Source organism: Bos taurus, chromosome 14 (assembly GCF_002263795.3).
Source record: "Bos taurus isolate L1 Dominette 01449 registration number 42190680 breed Hereford chromosome 14, ARS-UCD2.0, whole genome shotgun sequence".
NCBI classification, from domain to species: domain Eukaryota; kingdom Metazoa; phylum Chordata; class Mammalia; order Artiodactyla; family Bovidae; genus Bos; species Bos taurus.
The window spans coordinates 1,323,797-1,343,102 of record NC_037341.1 but is presented as its reverse complement, the minus strand read 5'-3'; the positions used below and the strand labels follow the sequence as shown (position 1 = coordinate 1,343,102).

Genomic DNA, 19,306 nt, shown 5'->3' with positions numbered 1-19,306 from the left:
CCGACAGCCCAGAAGAAGCTGGCCCTCAGTCACACAGCCACCAAGAAAGGAAGCCTGCCAACAGCCACACGAGTGTGGAAGCAGATCCTCACCTCACGCTGAGAACCCTGACTGCGGCCTTCGGAGGCTGAGCAGAGGACCAGCTAAGCCTCGCCTGGACTCCTGTCCCACGGTGATATAACAAACGGTGGATAGAAAAAGTGCTATAACCGTGATAGAGGAAACCGTGGCACAACAAAGGAACCCTGATATAACAAACAGGTACTGTTTTGAGCTGCTAAGCTTGTGATAACCAGAAAACTAACACACCCAGGGTGGTCAGAGGTCAGGGGTCCCCTCTAGGAGGTGAGCTCTCCGCAGGCGGTAAGTGGGAATGAGCCAAGCAGACAGCTGGGGACAAGTGTTGCAGGCAGAGGGAGTGGCCAGTGCGGCTGAACGGAGGCCACAGCAGGCCTGCTGCTTCTGTGGAACTCAAACAGGTGGCGGGGGTGGGGGGCACGAGTGAGGGAGGGGGTGCAGAGGGGAGCGAAGAGGGCTGGGGTGAGTGATGGGGGCAGGAGCGGAAGGGAGGGAGTGCGCAGGTCAGAGGGGCGAGACTGGGTGGGCGGCCGAGGTAAGGGGGCGTGTGCTGCGACGCGAGTGAGTGGGAGGAGCTCGGGTCGGGGGCGGAGTCACCCGTGGCGCACCACCGAGAGGCTGGGGCCTCGCCGCCTAGAACGGCACCGGAAACGCCGGCCTGGGAGCAGGTTCTTCCTGCGGGTACCGAGTGTGGGCGAAGGGGGATAAACTGAAATGAGGTGAAACCAACTGCGGGGCCCGAGCCCTGCAGGGCGCACCACCGAGAGGCCCGCGACTTCTCTTCCTAGAACGGCGCAGGAAGGGGCGGGGCCAGCGGCGGGCCTTTCCGGCTGGCGCAGAGGCGCGGCTGCTCGACTGAGAAGATTCCTGGTGCTCGTTGCTGGCACCTGGGGGTGCGGCTCGCCTTGGTGAGGACGCGTCCCTTCCAGCCCAGGGACCCTGCGAGGAGCGCACCCGCCCCCATCTCCATGCGGGAACTCACTGGGTCCCTCTGGCGTCGTGTGGACTCCCCACCCAGGGCATCGGCCACCGCGCTCTCGGCTCCCTGGTTCCGCGAGGACAAGGGCGAGGTGCGCAAGGACCAACTCCGTGCGAATCGAGGTGAAGGAGACCTCGGCCCTGCACCCGCGGCTGGCGAGGCTGTCAGGGCCCCTCTTCTCGGCTTCGACACCGCTGCGGGCCTTCTGACAGGCCCAGGGCCTGCACACTGCTTGGGTGCACGTTTGCCCTTGGATCTCAAAACCCACTAGTAATCCCATCTCTCACTGAGACCCTGGCTTCTGAGGGCGAATGAGGTTACCAGGGAGTCCTGCTGCAGCTAGATACCCAAAGTTTCATGTTACAGGCGGCCTGGCCCAGAGAGTGAAGGAGCTACACTGAAGTGACAGAGCACGTACCTTTAGGTCAGGGCTGTGGTCTGCTCTGGCAAGGTAGATTGCGTTTCCTGCGTGGCTATAGCAGTTACCAGGCCTACAGATCTGTGAAATGAGAAGACCAAAACAATGACCTCAGATCGGTTCCACTTCTAACAATTATTTTATTGCTTGGTGTGCACAGGGCTTAGAGAAGTGAATATGTCCAGTCTCTGCCATTAAGCACCTGTTTGAGTTAGGCCGACATAATGATGATGTAGAATGTTTTGGGAGCAGCAGAATGTGCAGTCTCCAGCCAAGTAATTAGGGATTCCAGAATGAAAAAGAAGGATCCTTGCCCTCAGCTCATCAGGAGACTGCACGTCAGTGACAAGCCACGGATGGAGTGACAAGAACAGTCCTTGGAGCCCAGCCAGCAGATGTCAGGCTCAGTGGGTCCAAGGACCACTCCTCTCCATCGAGTGGGTCAGCATAGAGCCAAGATGAGTTTACATGTGCCCTGGAGAGCCATGGGCTAGAGGGGTTGATGGCACTTTCCTATTGGTCTTGGTTTTCATCTGTTTCCTACTGAAACTAGACCTCAGCTCAAACTGCAGCCTGGCTGACTGGGGCTCTGATCCTCTGCCTTAGTTCTACCTGCCTCCCCAGCAGAGATGCCCCCATATTTGTATGCTTCCTTCAGCCTAGATGACCTTCTGCCATCCTCAGTTCTGGCTCCCACCTAATGCTAAGAACACCCTCCTCCCAGAAGCAACTCCAAGAGAGCCTTCAGAGAGTGACACTGGCCTGAATCTGAGTCAAGTGTATGTAAACATTTTCATTTAGAAGAAACCAGACTCTCAAACTCTTGTCAAGATGGGAAAACTGTCCATTCATTTTATGTGTTGCCTCTGTGCACGGGAGAGTGGATGAAGACTTAGTATCTGCTTTGATTTAAAGGAAATGCAAAGGATTTATCCCTCAAAACATACTTCACTTGAAATGTTACCATCTAGAGCACCACATTTTGGGGTGAGACAGCTTGGCAGAATGTGGACCTCCCAGGAGATCAGGTGACCGCACAGGCCATGGGAGGTCTCTTAAGGGTGACTCAAGGACTCAGAACAGGATCTGCTTTCTTGGGAAAGTGCTTTCTCCTATCTTATGAAGACTTCTTTGGCCTGTGGTTAAAGAGCCTCAAGTTTGTCAAGCTTTATCCTAGAAGTCCATTTGTTAGCACTGAGGGAAGAGACAGGTTAAGGAAGCTCAGAAATAATACAGAAAAGGAATAGGTGAAGCTTCTTAACCAATGAAACATGAGCCATGCTGGTAATGCTTCTACAGGTACCTGGGCCTGATCTGTCACTGGGACTGACTGATTTCTGTTTGAATTTTGTGGTGATATTAGAATGCTTTTAGATGGAATTAGGGACAGAGACTGTCAAATTTTTTAGATAATGCACTCAAGAGCCTAGCAGATGGTTCCCTGGGGCTTTGGCCCTCAGTGGACAGTCAGCTCCAGTTAAGGCCACAAGGAGAATGAAAGCCTGGTAAGGAGACAGGGCATGAGGTCAGGGAGGCTTCTCTGAGAAGAACCCTCAGAGCAGAGCTCTTAGTGAGTGAGGGGCCAGCACCAGTTCTCAGGACCTGTTTGTGGGCAGCCAGGTGCTGAGGCAGGAAGGACTGGGAATGTGTGGTGAACCTAAGGGTGCTTGGGAAGGGGCAGGGCAGCAGTGTGAGGGGAACCACGGGGGATTTGGCAGGGATGTGATGGGATTCACTGGCTGCTGGAGGACTCAGGAGGGCCAGGGTGAGGGTGGGAGCGAGTTTTATACAGGTGATGGGCAGTTAGAGGAAGCACAAGCTGGAATCAAGATTGCCAGGAGAAATAGCAATAACCTCATATATGCAGGTGATACCACCCTTATGGCAGAAAGTGAAGAACTAAAGAGCCTCTTGATGAAAGTGAAAGAGGAGAGTGAAAAAGTGGGCTTAAAGCTCAACACTCAGAAAACTAAGTTCATGGCATCTGATCCCATCCCTTCATGGCAAATAGATGGGGAAACAATGGTTGACTTTATTTTGGGGGGCTCCAAAATCACTGCAGATGGTGATTGCAGCCATGAAATTAAAAGACGCTTACTCCTTGGAAGGAAAGTTATGACCAACCTAGAGAGCATATTAAAAAGCAGAGACGTTACTTTGTCAACAAAGGTCCATCTAGTCAAGACTATGGTTTTTCCAGTGGTCATGTATAGATGTGAGAGTTGGACTATAAAGAAAGCTGAGCGCCAAAGAATTGATGCTTTTGAACTGTAGTGTTGGAGAAGACTCTTGAGAGTCCCTTGGACTGCAAGGAGATCCAACTAGTCCATCCTAAAGGAGATCAGTCCTGGGTGTTCATTGGAAGGACTGAAACTCCAATACTTTGACCACCTGATGTGAAGAGCTGACTCACTTGAAAAGACCCTTATGCTGGGAAAGATTGAGGGCAGAAGGAGAAGGGGACAACAGAGGATGAGATGGTTGGATGGCATCACCAACTCAATGGACATGGGTTTGGGTAGACTCCAGCAGTTGGTGATGGACAGGGAGGCCTGGTGTGCTGTGGTTCATGGAGTCGCAAACAGTTAGACACGACTGAGCGACTGAACTGAACTGAACTGATGGGTGATACCTTCTGTGAGAGTCACACGTGGCTCTCATGGCCTGTAGCTCTAGAAGCACGTAGTCTGGTCCCAAATACAAGAAGTGGAGAAGGAGCAAATAAAGGGCAGGGAAACTCCACAATTGGGGGCCACACAGCAGTTATTGGTCCATGGTGCACATGAATCCTGCTGGATGCAGGTGTGGAGATGCCACCCCTGGCAGAGGAATAAGAATTCTTTGGTTAGGGACTTCCCTGGTGGTCCAGTGGCTACGATGCCACCTTCCCAATGCAGGGGGCCCGGGTTCAATCCCTGTTTAGGGAGCTAGATCCTGCATGCCACAACTAAGACCTGGCAGAGCCAAAGAAATACATAAAAAAAAAATTCCTTGGTGACCAACTAAGTAAATGATGACATTTACCCAGATGAGGAAAACTGGGAAGAGTGAGATTGGGGTGGGGGTGTTCTGGGAAATCAATTCTTTGGTCATGTCCAGCCTGAAACTTACGAGATGTCTGGGTGGCATACACCAGCAAGAAAGGAAGAGGGCCATGTCTGCATGCCTCTGCCACCCTTTCCCTGCCCATCTGTCACTTTGTAACTCAGTTCCTCCCAGACATTCACTTAATCTAACAGTTCATGGTCTTGTTTCTCTCTAGCCTCAGAAGAGTTGCTGGCACTCTTCTGTTCCAGAACTTCAGTTCCAAGCTTGGAAAAATAAAGTCGTTTCTGAAGAAGTGAATTTACAAGGGAATTTGTAGGCTGGAGGATTTTGCCCCTGGCCATTCTCCTTGACCCTTGCCAGCTTCCAGGGGGCCTTCCTCTACCCTGGAAACAAGGATAGAGAAGCCCACAGGCAAGAAAAATAAGACCCGGACCCCAGAGGCAGAAGTGCACGTGCAGAAGGACACTGCCAAGGAAGAGAAGGCATCTGGGAAAGAACAGCCAAACCAGAGCCCCACTTTGGCCCAAAAGCACAGGAAGGAAGCCCGCCTCAGTCCCGAGAATGAGGAGCACGTGTTTGAGGCCTTTGATGCTTCATTTAAAGATGACTTTGAAGGAGTTCCCATGTTTACTCCCTTCCAGACGAAGAAGCCCTGCGAATGTGGGTGCATCTTTAAGCACAAGACGGATCATGTTCGTCACCAGAGTCCACACTGGAGAGAAGCCCTTCCAGTGTGCCCAGTGCGGGAAGATATTCAGGCACAGCTCTGACGTGACAAAGCACTGGAGGATTCACCGCAGAGAAAAGCCCTTTAAATGTAGTGAGTGTGGCAAAGCCTTTAACTGCAGTTCCAATCTCCTGAAACATCAGAAAACCCATACTGGAGAGAAGCCATACAGATGTAAGGAGTGTGGAAAGACCTTTGCCTATAGCTCATGTCTCATTCACCATCAGAAACATCACCCACGGAAGAAGCATTGAACGTGGGGAAGCCACCCACCAGACTCGGAACTTTGTGCCTGTGAGAACATCCTAGCAGGCCTGCCTGGGGGTCCTCTTCCTCTGGAGTCTGAGCGGGCTGGGAGGGTCCTGCCCTCACCAGAAGACCCACCCAAACCAGGTCAGCAAACACCAAAGCCATACAGAGAATCTCCAGGTTGAGACGTCATGATAACAAGCATGCAAACTGCTGTCCAGAGGGCAGGCTTGGACCCGAGCACAGCCCAGCACCTCCCACTGCCGCCTCGCCTGTGGCACCCTTGCTGGCCTCAGCCCTCCCACCGGCTCCTTTGAAGACTGGTCTGCAGACCCTTTGCCCCCTGTGTCCCGAGTCCATCTCCATGAAGCCTGGCAGGAGGCCCGTGTCCCTGGGCTGGACAGCAGTGCTTCCGCAGTGAGCACTGGGAACCCCACTGTGCCCCCCACCTCGGCTGGCTGTGCCAGCAGTGATGTGCTTTGTCCCGTGCCTTCCCTCCTCTGCTGGAGCACCATTCCTTGACCTTGGCCCCCATCCCCAGGAACTGGACTCCCTGTGTGTCCTCCCGGCTCAACCACCATCCCAGCTGGGCAGCCTGGCTTTCCAGGTGGACCACTCGGGACATTAAATGCTGCCACCATGGGCACTTCCTGCCCTGGCCATGTCGGCCCCAGGATGTTGATGGCAGCTTGGATCCAGCTTTTGCCTGCATTGCAGCTTTTCAGACACAAGACAGAAGGCCAGCTCTCCGTTCAGATGAGTTCCACTTCTCCCAGCCTAGCTCCCAGTTCTGTCCCACGTCCTGCACATCCATGTGCTTGCCTGCCTTTGGCTTCCCTCCAAGAGTGGTCTGGCTGGGCCTCCGTGCTCTCCTGGCTGCGAGTGTGGCTTGCCCAGAATTTTGGCACAGTATAAGAGGGAGGAGGGGCCAGAGGGATGAGGGGCCTGTCATCCAGGAAGTAATACGGCTTTTTATCAGTAAAACGTTGACACCTACATTTTCAGCTGTTTGGACCCAGAAAACTAATAATGACCCTGGTCTTGGGGCCTCCTCCATCAGAAGACAGGAGAGAGTGCTCCCGGTGCAAACGTCTCTCCAGGTTAAGACTCTTGTTCTTTCTAACAGCTACAGCATTACAACAGCTCTACCTGCACAAGGCACCTCCATTGCACAGCTCAGTGGGCCCTCCTCCTGTACCAGCAGCCCGGCCCCAGGTGTGACCAGGCATAAGCTGGCACTGGGATCCTGCTCACACAGTCCCAGATGTGATGTGGCAGAATTGTTCAAACAGGTGCCGGGAGGCTGGCTTAGGGAAAACACACCTGGGATCCTGGTGGGAAAGACTGCTGTAAAGGATGCTACTGGGACATTTGGCAAACCTTGGGTCTAGACTGTCCACCAGTCGGGGAGGGGGGACATCACGTCCAAGCTCCCTGGTTTGATGGCCTGCAGCCATCTCAGACAATGTCTTTGTCGTGAAAGATGTCTGCTGTGGTCTTCAGGGCCACAGAACAAGGTCACAGTGTCTGCAGTTTGTTCTCAAAAGGTGAGCAAAGAAGCAATAACAATACCCAGACACTGAGTGAGTGACCACACAGGCTGGCAAACCTTCTCTTAAGGGATGGGTAATAACTGTTCTTGGCTTTGTAGCCATAAGATCTCTGTCACAACTCAGCTTAGCCATGACGTGCAACAGCAGTCAGAGCATGGAAACAAACAAGCACGACTCTGTGCCAATAAAGCTTTGTTTTACCAAAGCAGGCGGTGGGCCGGATTTGGCTGATTCTAGATGAAAGGATATGTGACGTGTCCTGGGGGTGTCTGCATCCACTTCAGTTTGGTTTGTTTTTTATTTATTATGGTTTATAATCATGATGAGTATATTGTTTATATATATATATAAAGTATTGTTGTATAACACGTATTAATACCATAGATAGAAATACATTACATGTACTGTAGAAAAATTAGCACTCTCTGTGTTAGTATGTCTCCCATGTTATTACCAATGGGAAGCATTTTTTGTGGCTACCTAATGATCTGTTAAACAAAAAGCCGACTTAACCATTTCCTAACATGTAGGCTGTTTCTAGGTTAGGTCACTATATACAATGTGGTAAATATCTTTTCCACATTTAGGGCCAACGATGGGTTGCCAGAAATGGACTGATGGATGGAGATCATGCTGGCAAATACCTTCCTCCAGGTTGTGCCCCAGAAGTGCTCCAGCAGCTCACAGACAGCAGGTGAGTTTTAATGTCTCCAGTTTGTTAGAAGAGAAGAAACACTCTAATCTGATGTCTTTGATTTCCAGAGAGGACGCAGATGCAAAGAGCATGGTCTGTCGAGCCAGGGTTGCTGACGCACCCTCGTGCCTTGGAGACGTGGGACCTCGGCTGGTCCTCATCTCCTTGTGCCTCCAGTCCCCAGAGGTGACATCGGGGCACTGACGGTGCTCAGCCTGGTCACTGCCTGTGTGTGACCTCAGTGCCACGCTGACCCCCAGTTTAGCCACTGTCAGCTCTAGTCACATGTTAGTGTTCTTAGTGGGGGGACATTGGCCCACAGGCATGAGAGGTGGCCGTGCAAGCAGACAGCCTTCAGTGCCTCTCCCAGGAACACGAGAGAGACACGAGAAAACAATCACGCAGCCCATCTACAGTCAGCCACCGGCTCTTCTGCTGCCTGGTGTTTGGTGCAAACTGATGGTCTCATTTCTCATTTCTTCTGAGTTAACCATTACGACACTACACCGCCTCCAAGCACTGAACCCCACACCCTTCAGATATCAATCTGTTTTGATGGTTTTGTTGGCTATTGCTCTTCAAATGAAACTCAAATTCCAGAAAAAGAAAACCTTCTAAGTAACCTGAGTCAAAGAAAAAACCATAATGGGAGTTATAAAATACTTAAACCTGAATGATAATGAAAATACAGCTTGCCGGAACCCATGCATCTGTGGTCAGTTAATCTACGACAAAGGAGGAAGACTGTACAATGAAGAAAAGACAGTCTCTTCAGTAAGTGGTGCTGGGAAAACTGGACTGCCACATGGAAATCAATGAAATTAGAACATTCTCTAACACCATACACAAAAATAAACTCAAAATGGATAAAAGACTTAAATGTAAGACCAGATAGTATAAACTCCTTAGAGGAAAACAGGCAGAACACTTTTTCACATAAACTTGCAACAATATCTTTTTGGATCCACCTCCTAGAGTAATAAAAATAAAAACAAAAATAAACAGATGGAACCTAATCAAACAAAAGTTCTTGCACAAGGAAAGGAAACCATAAAACAAAAAGACAAGCTACAGAATAGGAGAAAATATTTGCAAATGATTAAACTGACAAGGAATTAATGTCCAAAATATACCGACAGCTCATGTCGCTCAGTATCAAAAAAACAACCCAATCAAAAAATGGCAGATCTAAATAGACATTTCTCCAAAGAAGACATACAGATGGCCAACAAACATATGAAAAGAAGCTCAACATCACTAATTATTAGAGAAATGCAAATTAAAACTACAGTGAGGTATCACCTCACACTGGGTCAGAATGGCCATCATCAGAAAGTGCAAACAATAAATACTGGAGAGGGTGTGAAGCAAAGAGAGCTCTCCTACATTGCTGGTGGAAATGGAAACTGGTGCAGCCACTGTGGAGGACAGTATGCTGCTAAGTCACTTCAGTTGTGTCCGACTCTGTGTGACCCCATAGACGGCAGCCCACCAGGCTCCCCCATCCCTGGGATTCTCCAGGCAAGAACACTGGAGTGGGTTGCCATTTCCTTCTCCAGTGCGTGAAAGTGAAAAGTGAAAGTGAAGTCGCTCAGTCGTGTCCAACTCTTCAAGACCCCATGGATGGCAGCCTACCAGGCTCCTCTGCCCATGGGATTTTCCAGGCAAGAGTACTGGAGTGGGGTGCCATTGCCTTCTCTGGGAGGACAGTATGGAGGTTCCTTAAAAAATTCAAATTAGAGATACCATATGATCCAGCAATCCCACTCCTGGGCATATATCTGGAGAAAACCATAATTCACTGAGCAGAGGAGTGGATAAGAAGCTGTGGCCCATTCACACAACAAAATACCATCCATCCATAGAAGGAGCTGAGCACTGCCCCCCGCTACAACATGGGTGAGATCCAGAAGCATTATGTTTAGTGTAGGGGCCAGGCACGGAAGGACAAACACTGTATGATTCCACTTATATGAGTTCCACTTCACTATGTGTATTCATATAAATGAATTGCCCTGGAGCGGGCACATGCATAGGAAGTGGAGTAGCAGTCACCAGGTTGGAGGAGGGCCCTGAGGGTTTGGCAGGAACAGCTTCTGTGAGGTAGTGGTGACACGGTCACAACACTGGGAATATTTAATGCCACTGAATTACTTACAATTGGTTAAAATAATAAATATTATGTACTTTTTTACCACAACAAAAAAAGTCTGTTGAATTTGATAGGCTAATAACAAGATGCAGCTTTCTAAAGCTGTCATCCATTTTAGCAACAAAAATGGCATTTTCTGGCAAGTGGAAGATGTGCTGACCCACTGACCCGGAAACATCACTTGCTGACACGCCGTAGCGGAACTCTGGGACACGGGCTAGAGAGACACCTACGGCAGTACTTACACTGAAGCGGGTAGACGTGCATCAGCGTCTGTAGGTCTCAGACACAGCACTGCGCAAAGACAGGAGAACACGTAGTGTGATTTCAGTCACTAGCTTATGCAAAGCCAAGAAAACAGCATGTCGTTTGGACGTGCACATGGGGAGAAACAAGAGTCGTTCCCCAGCCACAGGGCTCGGCGTTTGGTGGCCTCTGCTTCCTGGGGTGGGTGGAAGCCGGGCAGGGTGTGGTCCACCCCCATAATTTCATCATAGCACATACACCCTAAGAAACAGTCATTTGTTTCCTCGCAATCCTGTTGCCAACCAGGGTGGGGTCCCCCGCGCTCCAGAGCAGCGTGGCCCTGTGACACCTTCCAAAGCTGAAACGGCAGAAAGCAAAGAGGCAGTTACCTCGTTAGAACACATCTCACTCAGAGTGCACGAGACAAATCAAGATGACGCCCCCAGACATGGTTAGCAGCCCTGGCACCTTACTGCTGAGCCTGGGTCCAAAGGAAGGAGCTTGGCGCGCCCGCTCTTAGCTGCCTTGGGAGCAGCTGCTGTAGAACAAAGGCTGAGCAAGCTTTTTTTTCACTGTTTGCCTTTATTTTATCAAAGCTAAAATCCTCTGGGTTTGTTGCAAACCAGGTACCAAAAAGCAAAGTGATGTAAAGCGAACTTTCAAAAAGCAGCGGGGACCTCTTTGCCTGGGAACAGAGCTGGGCCATGTCATTGCTTGATGCCTGCCCCACAGACCCTGTGATCGCTCCATCAGGGACCGGTTCTGACGTGCTCATCTGTCCTCCCCTCTGGGTCCTACCCACTTTGCCTTGTTAGAGCGGAGGTCCTCACGAGGGGTGATTTTGCCCTCAGAAGGGGATGCTGGCAATACCTGGGGACACTTTGGTTGTCACAGGCAAGGGGAGGAGTTCTGGCGGTTGGTGGGTGGGAGGCAGGGAAGCTGCTCAGAGCCCAGGATGCTGAGGGTGGGGACCCTCAACTCAGGAAGGGCTGAAGAGTCTCGAGGCCAGAGACAGAAAGTAAGAGCTGTCTGCTGGAGGTGTCAGAAGCTGGAGATCTGGAAGGGAGGCAGCCTTCAGCAGAAGCTTGTGCACTTGAGTGCAGAGAAGCCGATTCAGGCTGAGAGGCTGGCAGGGCCCAGGCGCCCCAGACCGTGGGGCAGAGGTGGGCAGGAAAATGGTGACTGGCTGAGAGTAATTAGATCCCCTCAGGTCTCCCCAGCCTTGTAGGAAACAGAAGCCTGCCTCCATCCCTCTGAAACAACGAGCAGGACAGAATGAAGAAGAGGACGGGTGAAAGTCCAGCCCATGGCCACTTCTGTCCACCATCAGGGAGGACACACTCGGGGGTGGTGTGCACACTCATCACCAGCCCCCCTTCCCCAGCCATCTCCCCATCTCTGGAAGCAGCCACCAGCCACACTCTAGCCAGAACCCCAAGGTGTCCTCACGCCCACATCCCAACCAGCAGCAGGTACGGTCAGTTCTGTCCCCCACACGCCCTCCCCCAGCCTCTCTCCACCTTGCCCATCTCTTCCTTCTCTCCTGCCTCCCCACTGCCCTGAACTGATCTTAAAGGCACTCTTCACTCCCTGCTCAAGACGGTTTGCTGGCTCCTGGTACAAGGAGAATGAAATCCAGGCTCCAAATTGACTTTAAGACCACTGTCCAGCTTGTTTTGGAGGCAGGGACCTGTCCTGTTCCACACTGTACCCCTGAGCCTGTGTCTCAGGACCTGGTACCAGGTCAGGCAGAGGAGGGCAGGGGGTAACCTTCCAGAACCTACAGGGCTGGGACTCACCTCGAGTCTGGGGCAGGAATCAGCTGCTCAGGCACCTTTTCTCCAGCTCCAAGTGTGCTTCAGCCTCTTTCTCAGTTCTCATCCTACTCTCACCACCCACCAAGGAAGGTCCCTCCCCACACACTTGGTCCTTCACATGTCCCTGGTTATCCGGTTTCCCTGCTGCCATGGCAGCCACCTGGGACCAGATGTCCCCTCCTCCCTGATGAGATCCTCAGGCCTGGGGCTGTGGCTCCTCTCTTGCTGTCTTCTGTCCTGTACCTGCCCAGACTCAGAAGTAGTCATGGGGAAGTAATTCTGCTGGACATCCATCCCTGGTGGATAGGTTCGTGGAACCCTCCTCCAGCTGTTGCTTTTCCCAACGAGAGTGAGTGAGTCCACTTCTCTTTCTGGTTGTAAGATCTGGGCTGAGAAGGAGACTTAGTGAACATCAGGAAATTCAGGAAGAATTCCATGAAAAGGTTGTGGGAAAATTTGTAACACTCCTCAGGACCTAAAGTTTGGGAACACACTTCAATGGCAGGGTAGTTTAGGGGGCATTTGAGACACCCCCAAAAGAGAGGAGGACTGTCTTCAGCAAGTTCCCTAGCAAATGATGGCCGTCCATGCTAGGGAAAGAGATTCCCCCGAGGATGCTTTGGGTGGAACTTTTCTTCTTGCGGAGGGGAGCACTCCAGTGGCTGTAAGAACTGTGCTTGTAGAATATGTGTGAGCCATCCCTGCCAGGCGCGCGCTGCTCTGGAAGCGTGTGCAACCGGGGACCGAGAGCTCAGCAGACGAACCTGGGGCGACTGACCTCGACAGGCTGCGGGATCCTGTGATCAAAGGCCACAGATATTTGTGGGGCAGGACCACCGGCCTCCGGCCGGCGCCGCACGGGTTAAGGAACTCCCCGCCCCCCGCGGCGCCCCGCCCACCGCCCCGAGAGGTCACCGAGGCAGTGGTCCTCCCAGCACCCAGAGCGTCCCGGAAGTGCGCGCGGCCGGGCGGGGCGGGACGCGGGTGCACTTCCGGCCGGCGCCCGGGCGGCCGCCTCCCGCTCGGAAGGTGAGTGGGTACCGGGCAGCGGTGGTGCAGGCTGCCGAGGCGCCTAGCCCCGCTCGCGCTCGCGCGTCGTCCCCGCGGGCTGGGCCCGGCCCCTGCAGCCGCCACGACCTTGGCCTCGACCGGGGCTGGGGGCGCGGGTGGGGGCCGCAGCGGGCACACTGTCCCCGAACGGTCGCGGGTGCCCGTTTGCGGGGCGCCTCCCCACCCTCCCGGAACCCCAGGGACAGGAGCTGTGGCAACCACATTCTGCAGACGGGAAGGAGGCTCAGAGCCGCCTCTGGCCCGAGGTCGGTGGCAGGACGCAGCCCGGGCTGCCTGCTCTCTGCTGCCAGGCGCGCGGAGTTCGGGCCCTTTCCCGCGGGGCACAGGCTCCGAGCTGGGGAAGAGGGAGTAGACAGGGTTCGTCCCCGGGCCAGTGCCGTTTGTGTCTCCTCCGCCTTCAGCCTGTCACAGCAGCGTGGAGGTGGAGGGTTTGCGTCCATGTGTGACTGCCACCTCCCCTCAGACAGCCAGGGTAGGGGTGGCCGTGCATTTGCCCGGCTAAGTCCCCCGGATATTAACTAAGTGATTTGATGGGTCTTAGCGGGGGTGAGAACCTGCACCCAGGTTCAGGACTGCAGCCCCACGTGTGGCAGTTTACCTAGCTGCCGGTGACCCTTGCCATCATTAGGGGCTGAGGTCTGGTGGGGGCTGACCCCGAGGAGCCCTGTGGCGGCTGCCTCCCCGCCTCCTTGAAGCAGGTACCGTCTGCACCATTGCTGGATGTACGTTAACTTTGGCTTTTCCCCTGCCCCTTTTGCACCCCCAAATAAGACCTTCTATTTCATTAAAGTGTGAAAGAAAAACTCTCCCCTTGGTCGAAGCTGTTGTTGCAAACCAGATTAAAGGAGGGTGTTTTTGCCCGAGAGGAGACTGAGAGCACCGGGGTGTGCTGGGGCCAGGTCTGCAGCCTCTGAGGGCTCTGTGGAGGGTTTTCCTCTCTGGAAGAGTCTCCTGTAGAGTTAACCTGGAATGTTCATGCTCCAGCAGGCAGGGTTCAATTTTTGTCTTCCCCAGAGCCAACGGCCCCTAGCCGTGACAGGTTTTTCTGGAAGAACAGCCTGCTTCTCTCGCTGGGCAAGGCTTTGGGTTGGGAAAACATTCTGTTCTTGTAGGTGTGCTGGTGCTGTGCGCCTGGTGGAACTAACAGTTCCAGCACTCTGGGCCCCACAGTTTGCCTCTTGGAATTCCTTACCCAGGGAGGGAGGCTCCGCCTGTGGCTGATGGCCACCCCCTACCCCCAGCACATCCCTCTGACCCCCTCATCCTGCCATGGTTTTCATTTTCCCAGGTCCCCGGTGTGCACTCCTTCAGCAGGCCTTGGGGGAAGATGGCGGCCCTGGGGGACGGTCAGGAGCCCCCTCATGTCCTGTCCCCGGTCAGTTTCGAGTCACCCGGGACACCTGGAGCCCACCACCATGAAGCCCAACTTCACCTCCACCTCCATGGTCATCAACATGGTACTTGCCTCCCTGCACCATCACCGCGGGCAGGCAGCTTGCTGGGCACTGGGGCTCCTGCACCCTGGTACCTGGGTTGGGACTCGGGCAGTGGTGGTTGAGCTTTGGGCTGAGCTGTGTGAGCAGTAGCTCCCTAGGGGACAGTCCCCTGGACTGTGTTTGTTTAGGGCATCAGGGCTGCAGAAAAAGCAGCCTTGATGGCCAGGCCTGTGTGACAGAAGCAAGTCACTTTGTCTCTCTCTTCCAGCCATTGCTCCCATGCCAGGGAAATAGTGTCTAGAGATCTGGGCAAGCTGGTTTGGGTGGGGACCCCTGTGCGGATGGAGCCACCAACCTTGCTGCAGCCCCCAGCAGGATCTGGGGGTGTCCAGGTGTGGAAATAGCCAACAGCTGGTTGGGGAGGACGCCCCAGCCCTGTGGCGTGTGGTGCCCCGGGGCCCTGCTCACACTCAGTCATCAGAGTCCAGGGCTTCCTTCCGTGCCCCGCGTTCCACAGGAGGCCTGGCCTCACACCTCTCGCAGTGGAGGACACAGATGCTGGTGGCAGCTGGATGGGAGCCCAGATGTGTCCCATCACTCTCAGGGCAAGTCTGAGCCTGTGCCACTGTCCTGCAGAGCTGGCACTGTGCCCAGGGCCCACTCTGTGCCCAGGGTTCTCACTCTTGGCAGGTCCTGGCATTATAGCAGGTGATGTTATGGCAGCTGAGAAGGGCTGAGCAGCGGCTGGGCTGGGTGCCGGCTGTGCGCTTAGGGCTCTGTGTGGGGACAGAGGAGGCCGGGGGTGGGCACTGAGCACACGGGGACAGTGAAGCCCACGGAGGTCATGGGGGCAGCCTGACGTCGCACACAGCTGAGATAGCGGGCCAGTCGAGGACGAGCAGGAACTCCCAGCGTGCCCTGTGATGGGCCAGGCTAGGGCGTGTGCAGTGGGTGTGGAGCTTGGCGCTGCCCTCAAGGAGCCCAGACCCCGCCCCCTGGGCACACAGTGGTTTCAGGGCCCCCACGCTGCCCCTGGGGGCCTGCACTTCACCTCCAGCTCCTCATGTCACCCTCACACCAGCCTGGAGAGTAGGACCTCCTGTCGACACATCTCTGATGGGGACCTGGAAGCCCAGACCTGAGCCAGTGGAGACCAGCAGAATCCAGACCCCACAGCCTGGCTGAAGCGCTTGCCCTCGACGCCCCTGTGGGCCCAGCGCGCCACGGCTCCTCCCCGGGGCGGCAGACCAGCAGGACACAGGACTCGCGGGGGGGGGCTGCCCTGAAGATAAGAAGGCTGGTCCCCAAGCCCCTGCAGAGCAGGGCTGCCCCTGACTTGATCTCGCCCAGCCATGGGCAGCACGGGCCCAGAGGCTGGTCTTGGGTGCTCTGAGCCATGTCCAGGTGCCCTGAGGTGCCTGAGGGTTGCCCGATAGGAGGGAGTGGGGCTTCACCCCTCCCCACTGCATCCAGGCTGTTTTCCAGGGCAGAGAGAACCCCTCAGACTTTTGAGCCTTTCCTCTGCTGCTGAGGCTTCACTCTTCAGGGGTCCACAGAGGCCTCTGCAGGAAAGCCCCAGCATCTCAGGAACCTGCCCAGGGCCCTCCAGCCAGCGAGGCCAGGACTTCTGGAGCCCCAGCCTCCTGATTCCCGGGTCCAAGTTGGTGAGATGGGCCAGAAAGAGAGTTCGGGAGATCCACCCTGGCAGGCCTGGGGTCCCTCAGACACAGCCAGGCCTGAGCCCAGTGACCCACCCCCCCACCTCAAGGACCATTTCTGAACCTGCAGCTGAGCAGAGTGCTGGACACCAGGCAGGACCAGAGGGTGTCCTTAGAAGGGGAGCCCTGGTCAACTCGAGGGGGGCAGGGAGCAGCATGGGCCGAGGGGATGGGGCCTGGTCCCTGGCAGGGATGCTGGGTGGGGGGTGCAGGTGTGGGGCAGGGCTCAGCCCCTCTTCACTTGCAGCTCCCAGAGACTAAAGCGGAACCGCGCTGCACTGGGCTGGGCGGCGGGCCTGGCGCAGCCCCTCAGGGACTAGTGCCCTGCAGATGGGGGGCTGGACCCCTGGGGTCCGCAGGCTGGAGGAGGGAGGGGCCCCTGGCCAGGAGGCAGTCTTCCCAGAGGTGCTCCTGGCTGGCGCCTGAGACTGAATTCTAGGTACCCAGTGGCCAACCACCTCCCCCCCCCCCGCCCCCCGCCCCCAACTGCTCCTCTCCTACAAGTGTGTCCAGGCCCAACAACACACTTCTGGGCTGTTTTACGCAGAAAACTTTGAGCCAAAAAATTACCCACCGCCTTCCCCCTGGAGCACCGGCCACATCAGCACACTGTTCACTTGAGCCTCAGGCCTGGGGCCCTGGCCAGGGTCAACCAGGCCTGTCCCTGTTGCTAGTTGAGGGTGGCCTGCCTTCAGGCCAAGCTGTAAGCCTTCCATCACAACCACCCTGGAGGTGCCCAGCATAGGGGGACACAGCACTGAGCTCTGAGAGGCCGTGTCAGGATGTGGCCGTATGAGCAGGCTGTCCACCTAGCAGGCCGGGCCTGGCCAGCCCCAGACTTCACGTGGTTGAGTGACAGCGGGTGAAGGCTGAGTGACAGCAGCCCAGAGCAGCCAGCGCTCCAGGCCCAGCCCCTGCCTCCCCACTGCAGGGCAGCCATGTGGTGTCTCGGGCCCCTCACACACCCGTCTCTTGAACACTCCAACCCTTTGTGGCTCTCAGGAGCCTCCAGAGGAGGGGGAAATGAGCCCCAGCCCCCTGTGACCCCCAGGCTTCCCCAGCAGCAGCCCTGAGGTGCCCTCCCAGCCCCCACAGGAGCCGTCAGACCTGGACTTCCAAGAGGTGGCAGAGGTCCAGATCTGCAGAGACACCTGCTGGTCAGGTGAGTGAGCAGGCCGAACCAGGGCCCTGCCCGCAACACAGCTATCTGCAGCTGCTGCCCACCAGGCTCCTGGCTATGCCCACCACACAGCCAGGCCCCCAGGCCCTTCTTGTCCCTGGCTCGGAGCGCGCTTCCGTGCCCCACAGCCCGTCCCCACTGATGCCCATCCTGTTTTCTCCGCTGTCTTGACTGTGAGTGCTGCCCAGGCCCCTGTAGCCCCAGCCTGTCCAGGTAGTGTCTGCCCCAGCACCACTGGCACGCCAGGCCGGCGCTTGGGGAGTTGTCCTGGCCCCCCTTTGCCCAGTGTACTTCCCCCCACCTCCTCTAGCCCCCTAAATCAAGCTCTGGCCACATCCCCTTCTCCCCAAGGCCTGGATCTGGCTTCACCCGTCCAGGCGCTTAGCCCCTCATTTCTCTGCTGCCCCACCCTACCTCACCTCTCCCCCAGAGAAGCCCTTGTGGTGTCTCCCGGGGGTCCCTGAAGCAGCTCAGGGGCCGCAGGGGCCTGGACAGGCGCCTCCTCGGAGAGGACGTGGCAGGCGCTGGCATCCCGGACCAGCATCCTCGGGAGCAGGGGCTTTTCTGCTTGGCTCCGAGTTTGAACCTCCTGTCCGCCCCGCCCCCGAGCAACCCACGACGTCCCGTCCGCTCCCACCCTGGCGCAGGCACCCGGGATGGGACGGGGTCCAGTGAGGGACGGCCTCTGAGGGCCCTCCGCCACTCGTTTCAGGTTCTGAGTCGGAGCCGGAGCAGGCCCCGTCGTCTCCCAGCCCGCACGGTCCTGAAGACGAGGTGCACCAGGCCGGAGGCGTGCTGAGGACCCTGCTGAGGAGCCTTCCCCGCAGACCCGGGGGTGGGGACCGCTTTGGGCAGGAGCCCAGCCTGGAGCGGTCAGCAGGCCAGACACCGAGGGCTGGGCCCCGTTCCCAGAAGAGAGACACCTGGCTCGGGTCGCAGGGGGCCTCCGGGACGGAGGGCAGCCCGGGACGCACGGCCGAGCTGGCGGGCGGCCTGAGCCGGGGCTCGGGGCTCGGGACCCAGCAGGGCGGCCCACGGGGCGGGAAGCCGCACAGGTGCGAGGCCTGCGGCAAGAGCTTCAAGTACAACTCGCTCCTGCTGAAGCACCAGCGCATCCACACGGGCGAGAAGCCCTACGCCTGCCACGAGTGCGACAAGCGCTTCCGCGGCTGGTCGGGCTTCATCCAACACCACCGCATCCACACGGGCGAGAAGCCCTACGAGTGCGGCCAGTGTGGCCGCGCCTTCAGCCACAGCTCGCACTTCACACAGCACCTGCGCGTCCACAACGGGGAGAAGCCGTACGAGTGCGGCGAGTGCGGCCAGGCCTTCAGCCAGAGCTCCAACCTGGTGCGGCACCAGCGGCTGCACACGGGCGAGAAGCCGTATGCCTGCAGCCAGTGCGGCAAGGCCTTCATCTGGAGCTCGGTGCTCATCGAGCACCAGCGCATCCACACGGGTGAGAAACCCTATGAGTGCCCCGACTGTGGCAAGGCCTTCCGCGGCCGCTCGCACTTCTTCCGGCACCTGCGGACCCACACGGGTGAGAAGCCCTTCGCCTGTGGCGCCTGCGGCAAGGCCTTCGGCCAGAGTTCCCAGCTCATCCAGCACCAGAGGGTCCACTACCGGGAGTAGAGAGCGCTGGGGACAGGCGGCAGCAGCCTGGGCTCGAGGCGGCATTCTCGTGAAGGGCTCCTGCCTGCGCGCCCTCCTGGTTGGCACAGCCAGCATCACATGCCCTGTCCTGAATAAATTCTTTGTACTTGATGGAGATGAGAGGAGGCCCAGGAGCTGACTTCATCACCATCTTGGGCTCTGCGCAGGGTGTGGTGCAGATTGCATGTGCATGTGGGTCAGTAAATAACAAAAATGGACCTAAACCTGGAGACTTCAGTTGGATACAGGGGGTTTTTATTTTTACACGAATAGAAGCAGTGTAC

The 19,306-nt window shown here is 56.0% G+C and overlaps 2 protein-coding genes across 3 annotated transcripts; both read left to right on the top strand.

Annotated features, from left to right (window-relative positions):
- The first annotated feature begins 915 nt into the window (after positions 1 to 915).
- Positions 916 to 19,252, top strand: GLI4 (GLI family zinc finger 4). 2 transcript variants are annotated; one of them, XM_002692562.7, is made up of 6 exons: positions 916 to 986; positions 4,738 to 7,046; positions 7,640 to 12,990; positions 14,321 to 14,489; positions 17,238 to 17,348; positions 18,079 to 19,252. In XM_002692562.7, exons 4-6 carry the CDS (start codon positions 14,360 to 14,362, stop codon positions 18,999 to 19,001), a joined length of 1,164 nt encoding a protein of 387 aa, XP_002692608.3. In that variant the 5' UTR covers positions 916 to 986; positions 4,738 to 7,046; positions 7,640 to 12,990; positions 14,321 to 14,359; the 3' UTR covers positions 19,002 to 19,252. The 2 variants fall into 2 exon arrangements, with proteins under 2 accessions (XP_002692608.3, XP_059730326.1); XM_059874343.1 differs by lacking the exons at positions 916 to 986; positions 4,738 to 7,046; positions 17,238 to 17,348 and having other exon boundaries at positions 12,948 to 12,990.
- ZFP41 (ZFP41 zinc finger protein) lies at positions 1,047 to 8,851 on the top strand. The gene is given in 4 exon segments (XM_010811884.4): positions 1,047 to 1,179; positions 4,875 to 5,223; positions 5,225 to 7,340; positions 7,640 to 8,851. Coding segments are annotated over 3 exon segments (762 nt in total). The 3' UTR covers positions 5,505 to 7,340; positions 7,640 to 8,851.
- Positions 19,253 to 19,306: the final 54 nt, after the last annotated feature.

Bases quoted from the DNA above. Each gene is read 5' to 3' on its own strand.
- GLI4 (XM_002692562.7), top strand. From the start codon at position 14,360: ATGGCGGCCCTGGGGGACGGTCAGGAGCCCCCTCATGTCCTGTCCCCG. The intron at 14,490-17,237 runs GTACTTGCCTCC...TGTGACCCCCAG, and splicing joins CCTCCATGGTCATCAACATG to GCTTCCCCAGCAGCAGCCCT. The intron at 17,349-18,078 runs GTGAGTGAGCAG...CACTCGTTTCAG, and splicing joins CAGAGACACCTGCTGGTCAG to GTTCTGAGTCGGAGCCGGAG.